General features: G+C 38.2%; 1 protein-coding gene and 1 pseudogene across 2 annotated transcripts in view; both read right to left on the minus strand.

Moving 5' to 3' along the window:
* Positions 1–15,913, minus strand: part of MICU2 (mitochondrial calcium uptake 2) — a 108,119-nt gene that overhangs the window by 24,390 nt on the left and 67,816 nt on the right. For both annotated transcript variants that reach the window (XM_008021707.3, XM_008021706.3), the window contains exons 5-6: positions 7,607–7,654; positions 6,237–6,319 (exon numbers count right to left, since the gene is read on the minus strand). In XM_008021707.3, the coding sequence (XP_008019898.3) occupies positions 6,237–6,319; positions 7,607–7,654 (131 nt within the window). The remainder of the gene's footprint in view (positions 1–6,236; positions 6,320–7,606; positions 7,655–15,913) is intronic.
* Positions 12,804–12,899, minus strand: LOC119620146 (small nucleolar RNA U13; annotated as a pseudogene).

Raw genomic sequence — 15,913 nt, forward strand, 5'->3', positions numbered from 1 at the left:
CTCATATGGAAAGCAAATTTAAAAAAGAAAGCATTTTAAAAGAATCAGATATAGACAAAATCCCAAACTATGAATTCAAATCAATTAGGAGACAAATCTCTATCCATTTTTTTCTAGGCTATTTAACAGTTTGAAAACTGCTGCAATTAATTCCATATTAATTATTTCGAATTTAGCTATTTCTTTTTTTTTTTTTTTTTTTTTGAGATGGAGTCTCGCTCTGTCGCCTAGGCTGGAGTGCAGTGGCCGGATCTCAGCTCACTGCAAGCTCCGCCTCCCGGGTTTACGCCATTCTCCTGCCTCAGCCTCCTGAGTAGCTGGGACTACAGGCGCCCGCCACCTCGCCCGGCTAGTTTTTTGTATTTTTTATTAGAGACGGGGTTTCACCGTGTTAGCCAGGATAGTCTTGATCTCCTGACCTCGTGATCCGCCCGTCTCGGCCTCCCAAAGTGCTGGGATTACAGGTGTGAACCACTGCGCCCGGCAAATTTAGCTATTTCTATTATGTTTGTTTTAGGCAAGTGGTTTATTTCTAGTTCTCTAAATCTCTCAGCCAGTTTTCAATGCCCCCCTTTCCCCTACTTATTTATTTTAGGGAAAAAAGTTAAAAATCTTTATATCTATTTTGCCTTTTATTTTAAAAGTTGACAATCAAATGGTATAATGCCAAGTTCAATATCCAAACATTTCTCCCTGGGCTTATTCCCCTAGAACCTCTTAAAAATTTTTATTACAGAAAATTTCAAACATAAGTCAAATGAACATAATTCTGCAATAAGTCACCATATAAACATTATTTATCTTCAATAATTATCAGTATTCTGCCATTCCTGGCTCATCTGTGCCTCTGCCTGCTCCCTGTCCCCCTCGCAATTATTATTTACAGCTCTTCAGGAAAAATTACATATATTAAAATGTACAAATATCAGCCATACAATTTTGACGAAGTTTCTTTGTGTCTCTTCCCAGTCAATCCTGGTTTCTCTTTTATTCTTGTTCCCACAGAGACAGTTCTGTTTTCCCCACCTAAATTAGTTTCTCCTAGTTTAGAAACTGAAATAAATCAAATTAAATAGTATGTATTCTTTTGTATCCGCCTTCTTTCACTCAGCATAATGGTCTTGAGATTCACCCATGTTGTCTGCCTGTCAGTAGTCTGTTGCCATTTATTGTTGTGTTTTATTACATTTTATTAATACAGCACTATTTATTCATTCACCTGTTGATAGATGTTTCCATGGCTCCAGTTTTTGACTACTGTGAATCAAAATGCCACAAACATCTTTTACAACTCAATTTTGTGGATGTGAGTTTTAACTTTTTTTTGGATAACAGATCTGTTTAACTGTATAAGAAAGTGCCAAACTATTTTCCAAAGTGAATTCTGGTTCCTTCACATCCTTACCAACATTTGATGTGACCAGTCTTTTTAATTTTGGTCATTCTCTTAAGCGTAGTAGTATGTCGTTGTGGTTTTAACTTGCATTTCCCTGATAACCCATGTAAAAGGTATCTACATTTATTTAAAAATAACTCTAGCGGGTGTATTTAGTATGACAAAACTATAATGCTACTATATTAAGTGTGCAGTCCTTCCCACCAATATGAAAGCAACGTGAAATAAAAGGACCACCTAAGAGCAACCGATACCAGGAAACAGACCTGTCATTAATCTACTGTTTAGAGAGATTGCACTAAAACCCTGGCATGTATCCCACATAAGCACATGTACCATTGATCAAGGTAAAGATTAAATGGATTAACCATTACTGGCTTTGATCACGGTTGATATTTTTTATTATTAGCTGACAGAGAACAGCTCACACAGACAGTTGCTATTTTATGAGTTCTTGGGATAAAGAAGTAAGCAATACACTTACTAACACAGTTTTCAGATCTGAATGTTAATAAAACATGAATATTCACAAAACACAAAAGTAACAAAGTGAGGCAATCTGTATTTTAGGACATCTTCACAAGGCTTTTCATTCATACTTCATTATTACTTCTACATTTGCTACTCAAATCACTTTGTTACATTTATATTTTAGGTATTAAAGTGATTCTCATTACTTTTCTAGTACATATATGGTGGGGAAAGCAATAAATAAAGTCTACTAGGAAAACATTTAGATAAGCTAGGATAAATCCCTGCTTTTTAAATACGCTTTTTTGATGTGAAAACAACTATTTGGTTCTTTGAAGAAAATTTCAAATATAAGATGCTACATACAGCCAGGCACAGTGGCTCAAGCCTGCAATCCCAGCACTTTGGGAGGCCGACATGGATGGTCACCTGAGGTCAGGAGTTCGAGACCAGCCTGGCCAACATGGTGAAACCCTCTCTCTACTAAAAATACAAAAAATTAGCCGGGCACAGTGGCACATGCTTGTAATCCCAGCTACTCGGGAGGCTGAGGTAGGAGAATCGCTTGAATCCGGAAGGCGGAGGTTGCAGTGAGCTGAGATTGTGCCACTGCACCACTCCAGCCTGGGTGACAGAGCAAGGCTCCATCTACACACACACACACACACACACGCTACATACTTAGGTTTACTAATACAAAGACCATGGAAGTGAAATAACTATTCAAATAATTAATGTAAATGTAGTTTTTCCTCTTCAATGCTTTTTTTTTTTTTTAATGACATGCTGTATCAGCTCTATGGGTAATCAAGTTTAGTGGCTCATTTCTACGATGAGCACAGAGAATCTTCTTTCATGTTTACAATGGTGACCTTCATATACTTAAAAACAAAATCAATGATGTATCTTTACATATTCTTTTTGATATTTTCTTAATTCATGAGGTGATCATAAAACAATTTTCCAACATTTATGGAGATATCTGTGGTATTCAGAAATTGTTCCATAAATTCAGCATGTTAAGCTATTGTGTGAAGAAATGTATCGGAAAAAATTTTAAAGTAGGTATGCATAACAATTTCAGGTGTAGAGGCTGTAGGTACAATAAGGACTGTACAGTAAAAGGTACATCAACGTAGCCCCGTGAAAACAACAACAATATGCCTTCTCTTGCCTTTTTTCATGTTCAGTTTCATGCTCAGGATCTCCTTTGTCTGCAGACTTTGTGATCTGGCCACACATCACTAAACATTACCACAGTGTATCAAAACTTTGGTGCTGATGAGTATGACGCCCACTATTATTATCAGGGGCTCCGCTACGCCCACTTTATAAAATCGCCTCCAGCTTTCCCATTCTCAGATGTGTGTACAGTGGGTCCAGTACTCCCAAGATTTGGCTCTGTGTGCCTTGTGACTCCCAGGAATAAAAACAGAAATAAAATCCTCCCAGGTCTGACAGGATTATGGTAAGTGCAAATCCTCACAGCTTAGCTAACCTAATAGAATTTCACTGATTTAGGTACATGGCCTTTTCATACAAATTACCCCCCTATGAATAACAATAGTTTTAAATCTATCCAATTCTTGTCCTCAAGGTAGAGAGAAGTAACTGGATGGTCCCTTGTGACTTATGGCACTGGTATTTCAGGTCCTACTTGTGCAAACATGTTTCCTTCAAATATTTATTTGAGGTATTTGATTAAGTCCTTAAATATCTCAAATGAATATTTTTATCTACCGCTACCAGTTTTTGAAGTTCTATTCACTCCTCTTCAGCCTTTTGCTCTGTGGTATCAGTCCCCACGACTCTTTTGAAACTGCTCTGTAATGGTTCCTACTGACTTATACAATTTCAGGGGCTCTCTACTCAGTCCCCAACTAGCTGCCCACTTTTTCTTGTTAAGAGTTCGGTGTCTTTATTTTTTTTACTATTTTTATTGTTATTTTTGAGACAGTTTCGCTCCTGTTGCCCAGGCTGCAGAGTGATGGTGTGATCTTGGCTTACCGCAACCTCCGCTTCCTGGGTTCAAGCGATTCTCCTGTCTCAGCCTCCTGAGTAGCTGGGATTATAGGCATGTACCACCACGCCCGGCTAATTTTTTGTCTTTTTAGTAGAGACGGGGTTTCTCCATGTTGGTCAGTCTGGTCTTAAACTGCCGCCCTCAGGTGATCCGCCCGCCTCAGCCTCCCCAAGTGCTGAGATTACAGGCGTGAGCTACCATGCCTGGCCCCGAGTTCGGTGTCTTTGAACACTCCCTCTCCAGTTGCTCTTGTCTTCCTCAGACTCCATTATCCTGCACTCTCTGGGCTCTCTGGTATTCTGCTCACTGTTCTGCTCCTTCTCTGGTGCATTCTTTGGCTTCTCAACCTCAGTTTGAGCTCGTAAAGGAAACACTGCTCCCCCAGGTCTCTGGTCTTAACCCTTTCACTCTATATTCTTCCCCTTTGGGGTCTTATACTTTCAGGACTTAATTATCCCCCCTATGAGGATGTTCCCCAATCCTGGCCACATTACTGATCTCCAGTTGCTTGCTATACTTGTCCATCTGTAGGAATGTCCATTCAATTGCTCAAGCCCAACATTTCCAAGTTCAGAGTCAGGATCTTTCTCAACTCAGGCCTCCTAAGAATTCTTCAAATGAGGAGGGCTGACACTGAGGAAAGAGCACAGGCTCTAGAACAAGATGGATTTTGAATCAATTTGCATACAGTAAAATGTACCCCCCCCCTTTATTTTGAGACGAGTCTCACTCTGTTGCCCAGGCTGGAGTGCAGTGGCAGGATCTCGGTTCACTGCAAGCTCTGCATCCCGGGTTCATGCCATTCTCCTGCCTCAGCCTCCCAAGTAGCTGGGACTACTGGCGCTCGCCACAACGCCCGGCTACATTTTTGTATTTTTATTAGAGACGGGGTTTCACCATGTTAGCCAGGATGGTCTCGATCTCCTGACCTCGTGATCCACCCACCTCGGCCTCCCAAAGTGCTGGGATTATAGACGTGAGCCACCGCGCCCGGCAACTGTACCCCTTTAAAATGCATTTTTTGTTTTCAGGATCATGCAGCCGGATGAGTTTTGACAAATTTATATACCAACGTAACCACCACTCCAAAGAAGATTTAAGATATTTCCAGTACTCCAAAAGTTCTCTCGTTTTTCTTTGCAGTCAATTCCTCACTCCCTCCTGGCCTCAGGCAACCAGTGATCTGCTTTTATTAGGCAAGTCCTCTTTTCTGAAACTTCACATAGATGTAATCATACAGTATGTACTCGTCCATGTTGCTGCATTTATCAGTGGTTTGTTCCTTTTTACTGTTAAGTATTCTATTGTATGGATCCTATTCGTTTATCCACTCACTTGATGAACATTTTGGTTGTTTCTAGTTTTGGCTATCATGAATACAGTCTTGGGTGAATACGTTTTCCTTGACTAAATAAGAGTGGAATTGCTAGGTCATATGCCAAGGATATATTTTACTTTAAAAGAAGCTGCCAGGTTTTGTTTTCTAACATTTGTGTATCATTTTATTCCCACCAGCAATGTAAGAGGTTCATTTGCTTCATATCACAAAGGCTTTTAAAAAAATGTCGTAAGCCGTTTATGTACACGCCTAATTTGTTATTTACATAAGCACTCATTAATTCCTCAATGATAGCTAGTATGTGCTAAGCACTATGCTATATATTTATCTATGTTTTCTTTTCTCCATAAAGCACAGCAATAGATTAAAGACACTTAACCCTAACTGGCACATACCAAACTGTTGATGTGCATTGAGGTATTTTTTATTTTTATTTTTTTGTATTACCACCAAATTTTTGGGAACAGAGTAAAATTTACTTGTTGGGTGTTCTAGAGTTACATCTTAGAAAATACCATTTAAACACGTTTTCAGCTCTTCAAATATTAGCCTTAAGAGCAAATTCCTGGAAAATTTGTACCAATTTATAACTATTGCGGCATTTTCACTTTTTTCCAATTCTTTATGAAGGCTTAAGTTTTTATTATGTCTATTATTTTTGTATTTCTTTAATAATTTTTAGTATTTTAGCATATCTTCAACATATATTCTTTAAAAAATATATATCCTATGAAACTTTTATCATATTATTTGCTGAAATCATAAAAATATAACCCTAAAAAACAGATGCTTCAGCTTATTTCTCTTTTTGGAATCTTATACAGTTCACTTATTGGTGTCTTCATGGCTGTATTACAGAAAATTTAGTATTTCTGAATGTCCAAATAATTTCCTGATAGTTCATATGCAAACAATGAATACAATTTTGATTTTAATGGAAATGTAAAATCATCACACAAACATCCAGGTATTTTATGATAAACCTAAAATAATTAGCATCTACTTACCTTAAAAAATTCCCTTTTTTCAATCATCTCATTACCATCTGTATCCAGCATTTTAAAAGCAACATGAAATCCAGAATGGGGTTCTGCAGTGAAGTGAAAAATGAATATTTAAATGTTGATGAAAAGCAAGTTGGAGAGATCTTCAAATTTGACATAAACTAGCAGAAACTGTATAAGTAAGTGCCTACTCAGAAAAATAATGATTTCTTATACCAATTCCAAAGGCTGATATTTGGTGTCATGGCTTTGTTCCCTGCCTTCTCCAACACCCTTTCCACAGGCGCTGCTGCTCTGCCAGTAAGCGTTCTGCCTTTCAATGCAAAATTTATTTGTAGGCTTAATTTATTTCTTTAGCTCTAGTAGGGGCTTTTCGATATTCTTACAGGACCTTGGTTATTTTCAAATTAATGATTACTTTTTATTTCCCTTTCTCAGAGTACCTAAAAAAAAAAAATGTATTTTGCAATCATTTTAGACTTACAGAAATTTTGTAAAATAGTACAGAGAGTCCAGAGAGTCCCCATATACTCTTTCCTCAGCTTCCTCTAATTTTTCTTTTCTTCTTTTTTTTTTGAGACAGGGTCTCACTCTGTCACCAGGCTGGAGTGCAGTAGTGTGATCACAGCTCACTGCAGCCTCAACCTCCTGGGCTCAAGCAATCTTCCCACCTCAGCCCCAACAAGTAGTTGGGACTACAGGTGTGCACCATCACACCTCGCAAATTTTTAAATTTTTTTGTAGAGATGGGGTTTTACCATGTTGCCCAAGCTGGTCTCAAACTCCTGGGCTCAAGCTAAAGTGCTGGGGTGAGCCACCACACCTGGTCTTCCTCCAATGTTAACATCTTACATAACCACAGTACATTTATAAAGACTAATAAATTAACATGGCACAGCACTATGAACTACACTAGCGACTTTATCTGGGTTTCATGTTTTTTCACTAATGCTGTTTTCCTATTCCAGGATTAAAGATAAGATACCATGTTGTATTATGTCTCCTGAGTCTTCTCTAATCTGTATCAGTGTCTCAGTCTCTCCTTGTTTTCCACGACCTTCACATTTTGAAGAGTACTGGTTAGGTATTTTGTGTAATGTCAGATAAGCATTTTTAAAGCCAAGACTACCACTATGATTCTCTTGTTCAACAAACTTCCTACTAAAGAGACAAAGCGATGGGCTGCTACAGTGCAGGAGGTAGAAGAGAACCACAGGGATAACCTAATCCAACATTATCATTTTGTAGATATAGAAACTAAGGTATCAATAATGTTTTTAATGATAAAGACATAAATACCAAACTTTTAAAATCCTGTTTGGTAAGAACACAGAATTCCACATGCTCTCTGAGGAAAACTGTGGGATACTTACTAGTGAGGATCGTAAGCAAGAAAAGATACTCAGTATATGAAATTAGCCCTGAAAGAGATAAAATAAAAACATACCAGAAAATAAGCTTTAGAATATACAGAGACATTAACATTGAAATTTCACCGAATAAAAAAATAATTTTACTTGAAATTACCTCTCTTTGATGCAGTGGAAATTTTTTATAATAGTTGAAGTAGAGTCCTAATACTTAAAAAAAGAAACTATGGTTCATCAGGTACTGTTACTAGTAAGGAGGTTGTGACGGTTGGTGTTAAGTGTCAGTTTGACTGTGTCAGACTGAACATCTTGAGCAGCCAGATTAAACATGGTTTCTGGGTGTGTCTGTGAGATGAGCACTGAAATTGGTAAAGCAGGCTGTCCTCCCCAGTGAGGGTGAGCATTATCCACTCTGCTGAACAAAAAGCGGAGGAAGGAGAAATTCACCCTTTTTCCTGCCTCACTTCTTGAGCTGGGACATTTTATCTTCTACCCTCAGACTGGGGTTGACACCACTAGCTCCCCTGGTTCTCAGGCCTGCAAATGAGGACTGAATTACACCACCAGCTTTTCTGGGTCTACAGCTTGCAGATGGCAGATCACGGGACTTCTGTACCTCCATAATTGTATGAGCTAATTCTTCACAGCAAATCTATCTGTATCTCCTATTGGTTCTGTTTCTGTGGAGAACATTGACTAATACAGAAAAGGAATGGAAGCTGGCTTGCACATAACAGGCATCCACGACAAGTTTTATTTACATGGCACTTTACGTAACTTCTAATTAAATTTTTACTATTCACAGCACCTCAAGTGAAGCAAATTTATAAATTCAGTAGAATAACAGAGACTTGGATATACTGAGAGTCAAATTACATTATTTAAAATGTAGTAATTAGTTCTTTGTAGCAGTTACTTTATGTTTCCTTTGGAAAATCATTCTTAGACAGTCTCAAATATGCAGTTTGGGTAGGACGACCCTAACTTTGCCTCTGCAAGTAAATGCTAATTGGCTAAAGCCAATCACTGCATTTCTGTGGAACTGACGCAGGGATGGGCAAGTAGCTCAGGCCCAAGCTAATAAGCAGGTTGCGCTGTCTGGTTCCAGGGACTGGTTCAGGGATGGGCTCACATCTAAGTTGGGCCACTCAGAGTAGTACAGCAGGATTTCTGATGCAAATGCTGGATAACTGACTTTCACATTTTTATTTTGTGCTGGGCTTTGGCGATGTGAGAATGCTATTCTCAGGAATGTGAGGCAATGGAGAGAGTGCCTGGAACTGCCAGCGGCCAGTATTTACAACACAAGAATGTAGCCAGTCTTTAATTGCCAGATCGGAAAATGAATATGGTGATGTTTGAGCCCTGGATGAAGCTGGGTTTGAAGCTAACTGTGTCTAGTCACTAAACTTTCTTGCTTGCTCAAGTATATTGTGTCAGGTTTTAGGTTGCTTACAATGAAAAAAATTACATTAAATACAGAAACGATATCTCAAAAACCATGGCTTCTTGATAAGCTAAACAACAATTGTTCCCTCCGGATCAAAAGATTGGTATAATGGCTTCTTGATAAGCTAAACAACAATTGTTCCCTCCGGATCAAAAGATTGGTATAATAGCAAAATGCACAATTAACAATTAAAAACACTTTTTTAATCATGGAAAACTTGAATCATATGCAACAACAGAGAGAATAATATGAATTATATATAATTATACTAAATAACACAACGAAACTCTGCGCCAATAATTATCAACTCATGGCAGGTCTTGCTTTATCTATATTCCTTTTCACTCCCTACCTCCCACTGGATTATTGTGAAACAAAACCCACATATACGTATCATTTCACAGTAAAAAATTCAGCCTGTGTATCTAAAAAAACCTCCCTGCCAAATAGTTACCTAAAAAAGTATCAATAATTCCTTAACACTTTCACATTCAAATCAGCATTATCAATTTTCCTGTTTTAGACAAGTTTTCAGGTATATTCAGATGAGGATCCAAAGAAAAGTCCTTACATTGCACTTGGTAAGTAGGTCTCTTAAATCACCTGTTTTTAAATATTGTGGTAAAATAAACATAACATACAATTCACCACTTAAACCACTGTTAAATTTGGTAGCATTAAGTACATTCACACTGTTGTACAACCATCGACAGAAATTTTTCATCATGCTAAACAGAAGAACTGTACACATTAAACCTTAACTCCTGAATCCCACCACCCACTCCTGCCTCTAGCCCCTGTAAACTCGATTCCACTTTCTGTCTCTGTGAAGTTGCCTATTCTATCTAGGTACCTCATATAAGATGAATTACACGATATCTGTCCTTTTGTGACTTATTTCACTTGGCATAATGTTTTAAAGGTTCATTCATACTGCAGCATCTGTCAGAATTTCCTTCCTTTTTAAGGCTGAATGATATTCCATTGCACGTATGCACCACATTTTGTTTATCCGTTCACCTGCTGATGGACACTTGGGGTGTTTCTGCCACGTGGCTACTGTGAATAATGCAGCTACAAATATTGGTGTGCAAATATTTGTCTGAGCCCCTGCTTTCATTTCTTTTGGGTATATACCCAGAAGCAGAACTGCTGCATCATACAGTAATGCTGTTTTAATTTTTTTTTTTTTTTTGAGACAGAGTCTGGCTCTGTCGCCCAGGCTGGAGTGAGTGGCACAATCTCGGCTCACTGCAAGCTCCGCCTCCCAGGTTCCCGCCATTCTCCTGCCTCAGCCTCCCAAGTAGCTGGGACTACAGGCGCCCGCCACCTTGCCCGGCTAGTTTTTTGTATTTTTAGTAGAGACGGGGTTTCACTGTGTTAGCCAGGATGATCTTGATCTCCTGACCTCGTGATCTGCCTGCCTTGGCCTCCCAAAGTGCTGGGATTACAGGCGTGAGCCACCGCGCCTGGCCAATGCTGTTTAATTTTTGAGGACTCACCCTACCTTTTCCACAGCAGCTGTGGAAATACAAATTTCTACCAAATTTTTCCACATCCTCAACATTTGTATTTTCTGCCCTTTTTTTTTTTTTTTAAGCTGTCAACCTAATGAATGAAACGTGCTATCTCATTGTGGCTTTGATTTGCATTTCCCTGATGATTAGTGATGCTGAGTATCAATGAATGTGCTTATTAGCCATGGCTATATCTTATTCTGAGAAATTTCTATTTGAGTCCTTTTCCCATTAAAAATGTTTTGTATAGTTCTTTATATATTCTGGTTATTATCCCTTATAATATATACGTATACAATTTGAAAATATTTTCTCCCATTTGTAGATCTTTTTTTCACTCTCTTGACAGTGTTCTTCGATTCACAAATGTTCTTAATTTTGACGTAGTCTAATTTATTTATTATTTTCTTTTTTTTGAACAAAGTCTCACTCTGTTGCCCGGGCTAGAGTGTAGTGGCACAGTAATGGCTCACTGCAGCCTTAACCTCCCGGTTCAAGTGATCCTCCCACCTCTCAGCCTCCTGAGTAGCTGGGACCACAGGCATGTGCCACCACATCCAGCTAATTAAAATACATTTTTTTTTTTTTGCAGAGACAGGGTCTTCCTATGTTGCCCTGGCTGGTGTTGAACTGCTGGGCTCAAGTGATCCTCCTGCCTTGGCCTCCCAAAGTGCTGGGACTGCAGGTGTGAGCCACTGCGCCCAGCCTTCCTGTTTCTTATGTCTCTCTTAATATATAGGTTTTCTCCCTTGTCTTTTTTGCCCCTACCTTTCAATTTAATTATTGAAAAAGTCATTTGTCCTATAAAATTTCCAACAGTCTATAAAATTCTGATGACTGTATGTCCTTGGTATCATTTCACATGTTCCTCTACCTTCTGTATTTTCTACAAATGGTACTTAAATCCAGATGTGTGCTAAGATTCAAGTTTGGTTTTGACAGGAATTCTTCACAGATGGTGTATACTTCCATCAGGAGGCCAAAACACAGATGTTTACAGAAAATACTAGATACCATAGAGAGATACGAATAGTAATAGTTACAAGAATTTAGAAAAATGTGCAAGCATTTCCAGAGTTTAGATGATCAAAGGTGCCACAGAGGAAGTAATTCTAACAGTAATCTTCAAATGATTGGTAAAAATTTTAATTAAGTGGATGTGGTATAAATAGGAAACCCATTTAAGATAGATGAAGCTGAATATGAAAACTGCAAAGTGATTGTCTGAAATAACGCTCATGTGGAAACAGCAATGGGAAAAAACTATAATGGTAGTTCAGACAGGAAGAATAAAGACCTGCAGAGGGTGATGACATTGGGAATGTATTTACCCTTCTGTGCTGGGCACCATACCCTAATGGCTCCCAAGCAAATAAAGGAAGGACTCAGGGCCAAAGGTAGTTCAGAGCAAGGAAGGCAAAAATGGTATATTAGATGATTCCATGTTTTAACTATAAATATTTTAAATGTTTTCAATGGCTTCCTTTTACTGAATTACCAACTTTTTGTTGTTTCTATTTTGGAGCAGGTGTACTTTTCTTTAATAAAAAGACTATAACACATTTTCAGATTTTCTTTTGCTTTAAACTATTTAGATCTTCTATAAAAGGAGAATAAATTAAATGTGTTTTGTTATATCTTGTACCTGGGAGAAGTGCTCTAATGTCAGCTGAAAGATCAAAGTATTTCATTCTTTGGCAGTCTTAAAGAATTTTTCTCATTTTCAAAGGAATATGGCAATATGAAAAAAATGGCCAAACTTCTAGACTCCACTGGGCTTGTTGCCAAAAGGAGACCGTGCTTTTCTTCTCTTTAGACACAGGTACAGGTCCTTTATGCAAGCAGAACTTTTTGAAAAAGAAAATTCCAGTGTCTTTCTTTGAAATACTGACTTAAATAAAAAGCTTGAGTAATCAGAGTTGAGACAGTATAAAAACGTATCTTTCACTCTCAAGGTGGGTTATAAATAAACAAGGTAGTTCTACAACAGCATTCTAGGCATTTGCCCTCTGAAAATGTTTTTAAAGAAAACTGACACATGATAATACTGACAGGAGAAACAGCTTAATACATATTTGTTATATCTAACTGCAAAGTAAATGCTGTTAAATGGCAATGATTCAAAACTGTATTAGGACAGTATTTTAAATAATTTATGTTCAAAAGTTTGTTAAAGAATCTCTTAAGAGGGGCACTAGAAGAAACGAGTAAGTTCTGATTTTTCCTCTCTTCACGTCAGACAACCAATGTGTTGTCCTTGTAACAAGGTTTGAGGGAGGCGCATCTCACTCATGAGTGTGAAAGCCCAATCATCACACCTCAGATGAATAAATTCTGTCAGTTAAACAGTGTTCATCTAGAAATATTAAGATGGAACCATTCTAAAATACGATCTGCTGTTAAGTACAATTTTGTGAATCCTGAGATTGGATTATCCCATCTATTGTAAAAATGTATTTATATCTTACAACATATCTCATAATTTATATTCAGTATACTTTTGAGGATGGTATTAAAATTATGCTCAGTTTAAAAAATATATATAATAATTTACAACTTATTCTTCCTTATAATAATACACGTTGGTAAATTATTTTCTTATTTTAAGAATGTACTACCTTTTGCTAGTTATGATAGAGTATAAATTTTGATAGTTCTTATATGTGTTAAAATGGAATATTTCAAAGGGTCCCAAGTTTAACTAAGTTTTACATTGCTTTTCTTCAAACCACTATTAACAGCAACAGTGAAGTATACCTTTAAAAAGTGTATTTTCTGAATCTCTTATAAAATAAATATTTACATTAGTGTTTTTTTCTTTAAGTTAGAAATGTACACGTCAACTCATGTATTTCAGAGAACTAAAAAGTAACTGTAGTCTTTCCTCAAGATGTTTCCCTATTGCACTAATAAACTTTTTTCCTATAGTAACAGATCACAATCAACATTATAGACAAGATATACAAAAGTCTCAGCTCTTCCACTGTACTGGGCTTCCTCACAATTTAATAAACAATTCTACTGTTCTCTGTTTGTTTAGTCAAAAACAATTTATTAAACATATACCATGTGCTAACTATCGTGCTTAGACCTCACAAGTTTACAAGGAAAAGGCCTTTTCCCTCAAGGAATTTATATTCTAAGAAGTTAGCAGATGACACATAAACAAGCAATTATAATAAAATGTGGCGAGAAAGAATATATAAAAAATGATGAGAATGCAGGGGAGGAAACAATTCTTTCTACTGAAGAAGTTAAAAACGATTCCCATAAGAAGTGAAGCTTGGGCTAAATCTCCAATGAGCAGAAGGCTGGGAGAAGGTGGTGAGTCAGAGAGTAGAGGGAAGAGAGAGAACGGCCCAGGCAAAGAGAACAGTGTGTGCAAAAGCATGAAAGCGTGAACAGACATGGCACACTGTGTAGAATGGCACGAGAGGACAGCAGGGAAGCTTGTGCAGGGCACAGGCCACAAAGGGCTTACACACCAAACTAAGGAAGTTAGATTTTATTTATTAAGTGATAAAGTTACTTGATCTGTTTCCTATTCTCTAGAGGTAGGGAGAAGAGAAGATGAATTTGGTAAATACTTAGGTAAAATTGGAAAGACTTTGTGTTTGATTGAATATGAAGGGTGGGAGAGGCAAAGAGAGAGAGAAAGGGGTCTAAGCTATTTCTTGGGTTTGGGTGAGTTGGATGAAAGCTGTTACTACCAAATGAGATCAAGAATACAGGAAGTGTTGGTTTAGGAGGAAGATGGTGAGTGCAGATTGGCATATTCTGAATCCAAGGTAACTGAGGGACATCCAAAAGCAGGTGTCTGGCAGCTGGTTTGTATATACATAAATGGCTGAGGCTCAGGAGTGTAGCCTGGGCTGGAGACACTGAAAGAGATTTGGGAGTCATCTCATGAACGCTAAAACCAAGGAGGCTGAAGAAGAGTAGTAAGTGAAGGACAAAATTCTACGAAGTGCTAATGTTTAATAGGCAGGAGGTGGAAGAGGGCCAACGACAGAGAGACTAGGACAGTATGGTTTCAGAGAAATCAAGAGGACTTCTGACACAAAGATTTGCCTAACAAGAGATCTTTTGTTGACACGATCTCAGGCACTGTGTCAGAAGTTTCACGTAAGTCACTGTAACTTTGAAGTAGATATTATCATCTCTATTTTACAGATGAAGTAATAAGCAGCTCATAAACCACAAGCTACACAGGAGCTGGGAGACTCTATATATTCAGCCTGTGAAGGCTTCTCACAATCAGGGACACTCTTCTTCCAGCTAGAATGTGGTACAGTGGATGTGTTGGAGGGATGGAGAAGGGGAAGGATCAGGGTTGAGACCCCAACCAGAGAGGGGTCTCAGAGTCTAAGTTAAGGGTGGCCAGCATTTAGATGAATGGTGAGAGAGCAGATCTTACACCTTGCCTTTCATGATACTTCCAACTCTTCCTAATTCTGTAACTCTCTAGTTCTGCCTCATCTTTTACCTGCCAATTGCTTACTTTTCTTGTCATCCTTAAGCTGCATCTTACAGGCCTGATTTCCCTGCCAGTCCTTTATGAATATAGGAATGTAAGCTGATTTTCCTCCCACAGCCACTGCATGTACCTTTTAAAAACTTTATCTTTGACTTTGTAATGAACGCTATCTATATTCTCTATCCTATCTATTCTCTATCTATATATCTCTATCTCTATGCTATATTCTCTATCTCTATCAGCCATTTACTGTTTCTGGTTCCTCTTAAGAGCCTCCTTCCCTCATCCCTTCCCCTCTCATCATGCTCATTCCTCTATTTATCGCATGAACATCTTCATGGACTTCGCCTAAGGGGGGAAAATCCTTCCTATTTATTTTTCTGACAGTTCATCACTAAGGTCTTTCTCCCAGTCATCGGAAATACTGGGTCTTAATTCTCCTTCAAAAAAAAAAAAAAATTCCTGGAAATATGAGATTAATGCTCTTGTTCATTCTGAAAACATAAATAGTACTCCAGCTATGTAAATAACAAAGAAAGAAAATTATCTAACGAGAAAAACGTGTGTGCAGGCTGATGAATTTATCTCCTTGATAGTTAGAAAGATTATCTACTACGTCTCTCTGAAAGTTAAAAAAATAAAAATAAAAATGAAAAGAAGTTGCTGGGGTGGCCACTGAGGGGGTCAGGGAGGCTGTGCAAGGTGGCGAGCCCGGGCAGCCAGAGCGGCCCCTGCCCCAGCTGCAGCACGAGGAAGAGATGGTGGCCGAGGCCAGGGAAGCCATGGTGTCCCCCATGGACGACGCGTTTCTGAGCCTGGACTTGCCCTCTGACGTCCTGTACAGCGACAGAGCAGAATGAGCTGAT

This window comes from Chlorocebus sabaeus, chromosome 3 (genome assembly GCF_047675955.1).
Source record: "Chlorocebus sabaeus isolate Y175 chromosome 3, mChlSab1.0.hap1, whole genome shotgun sequence".
Taxonomy (NCBI): Eukaryota; Metazoa; Chordata; class Mammalia; order Primates; family Cercopithecidae; genus Chlorocebus; species Chlorocebus sabaeus.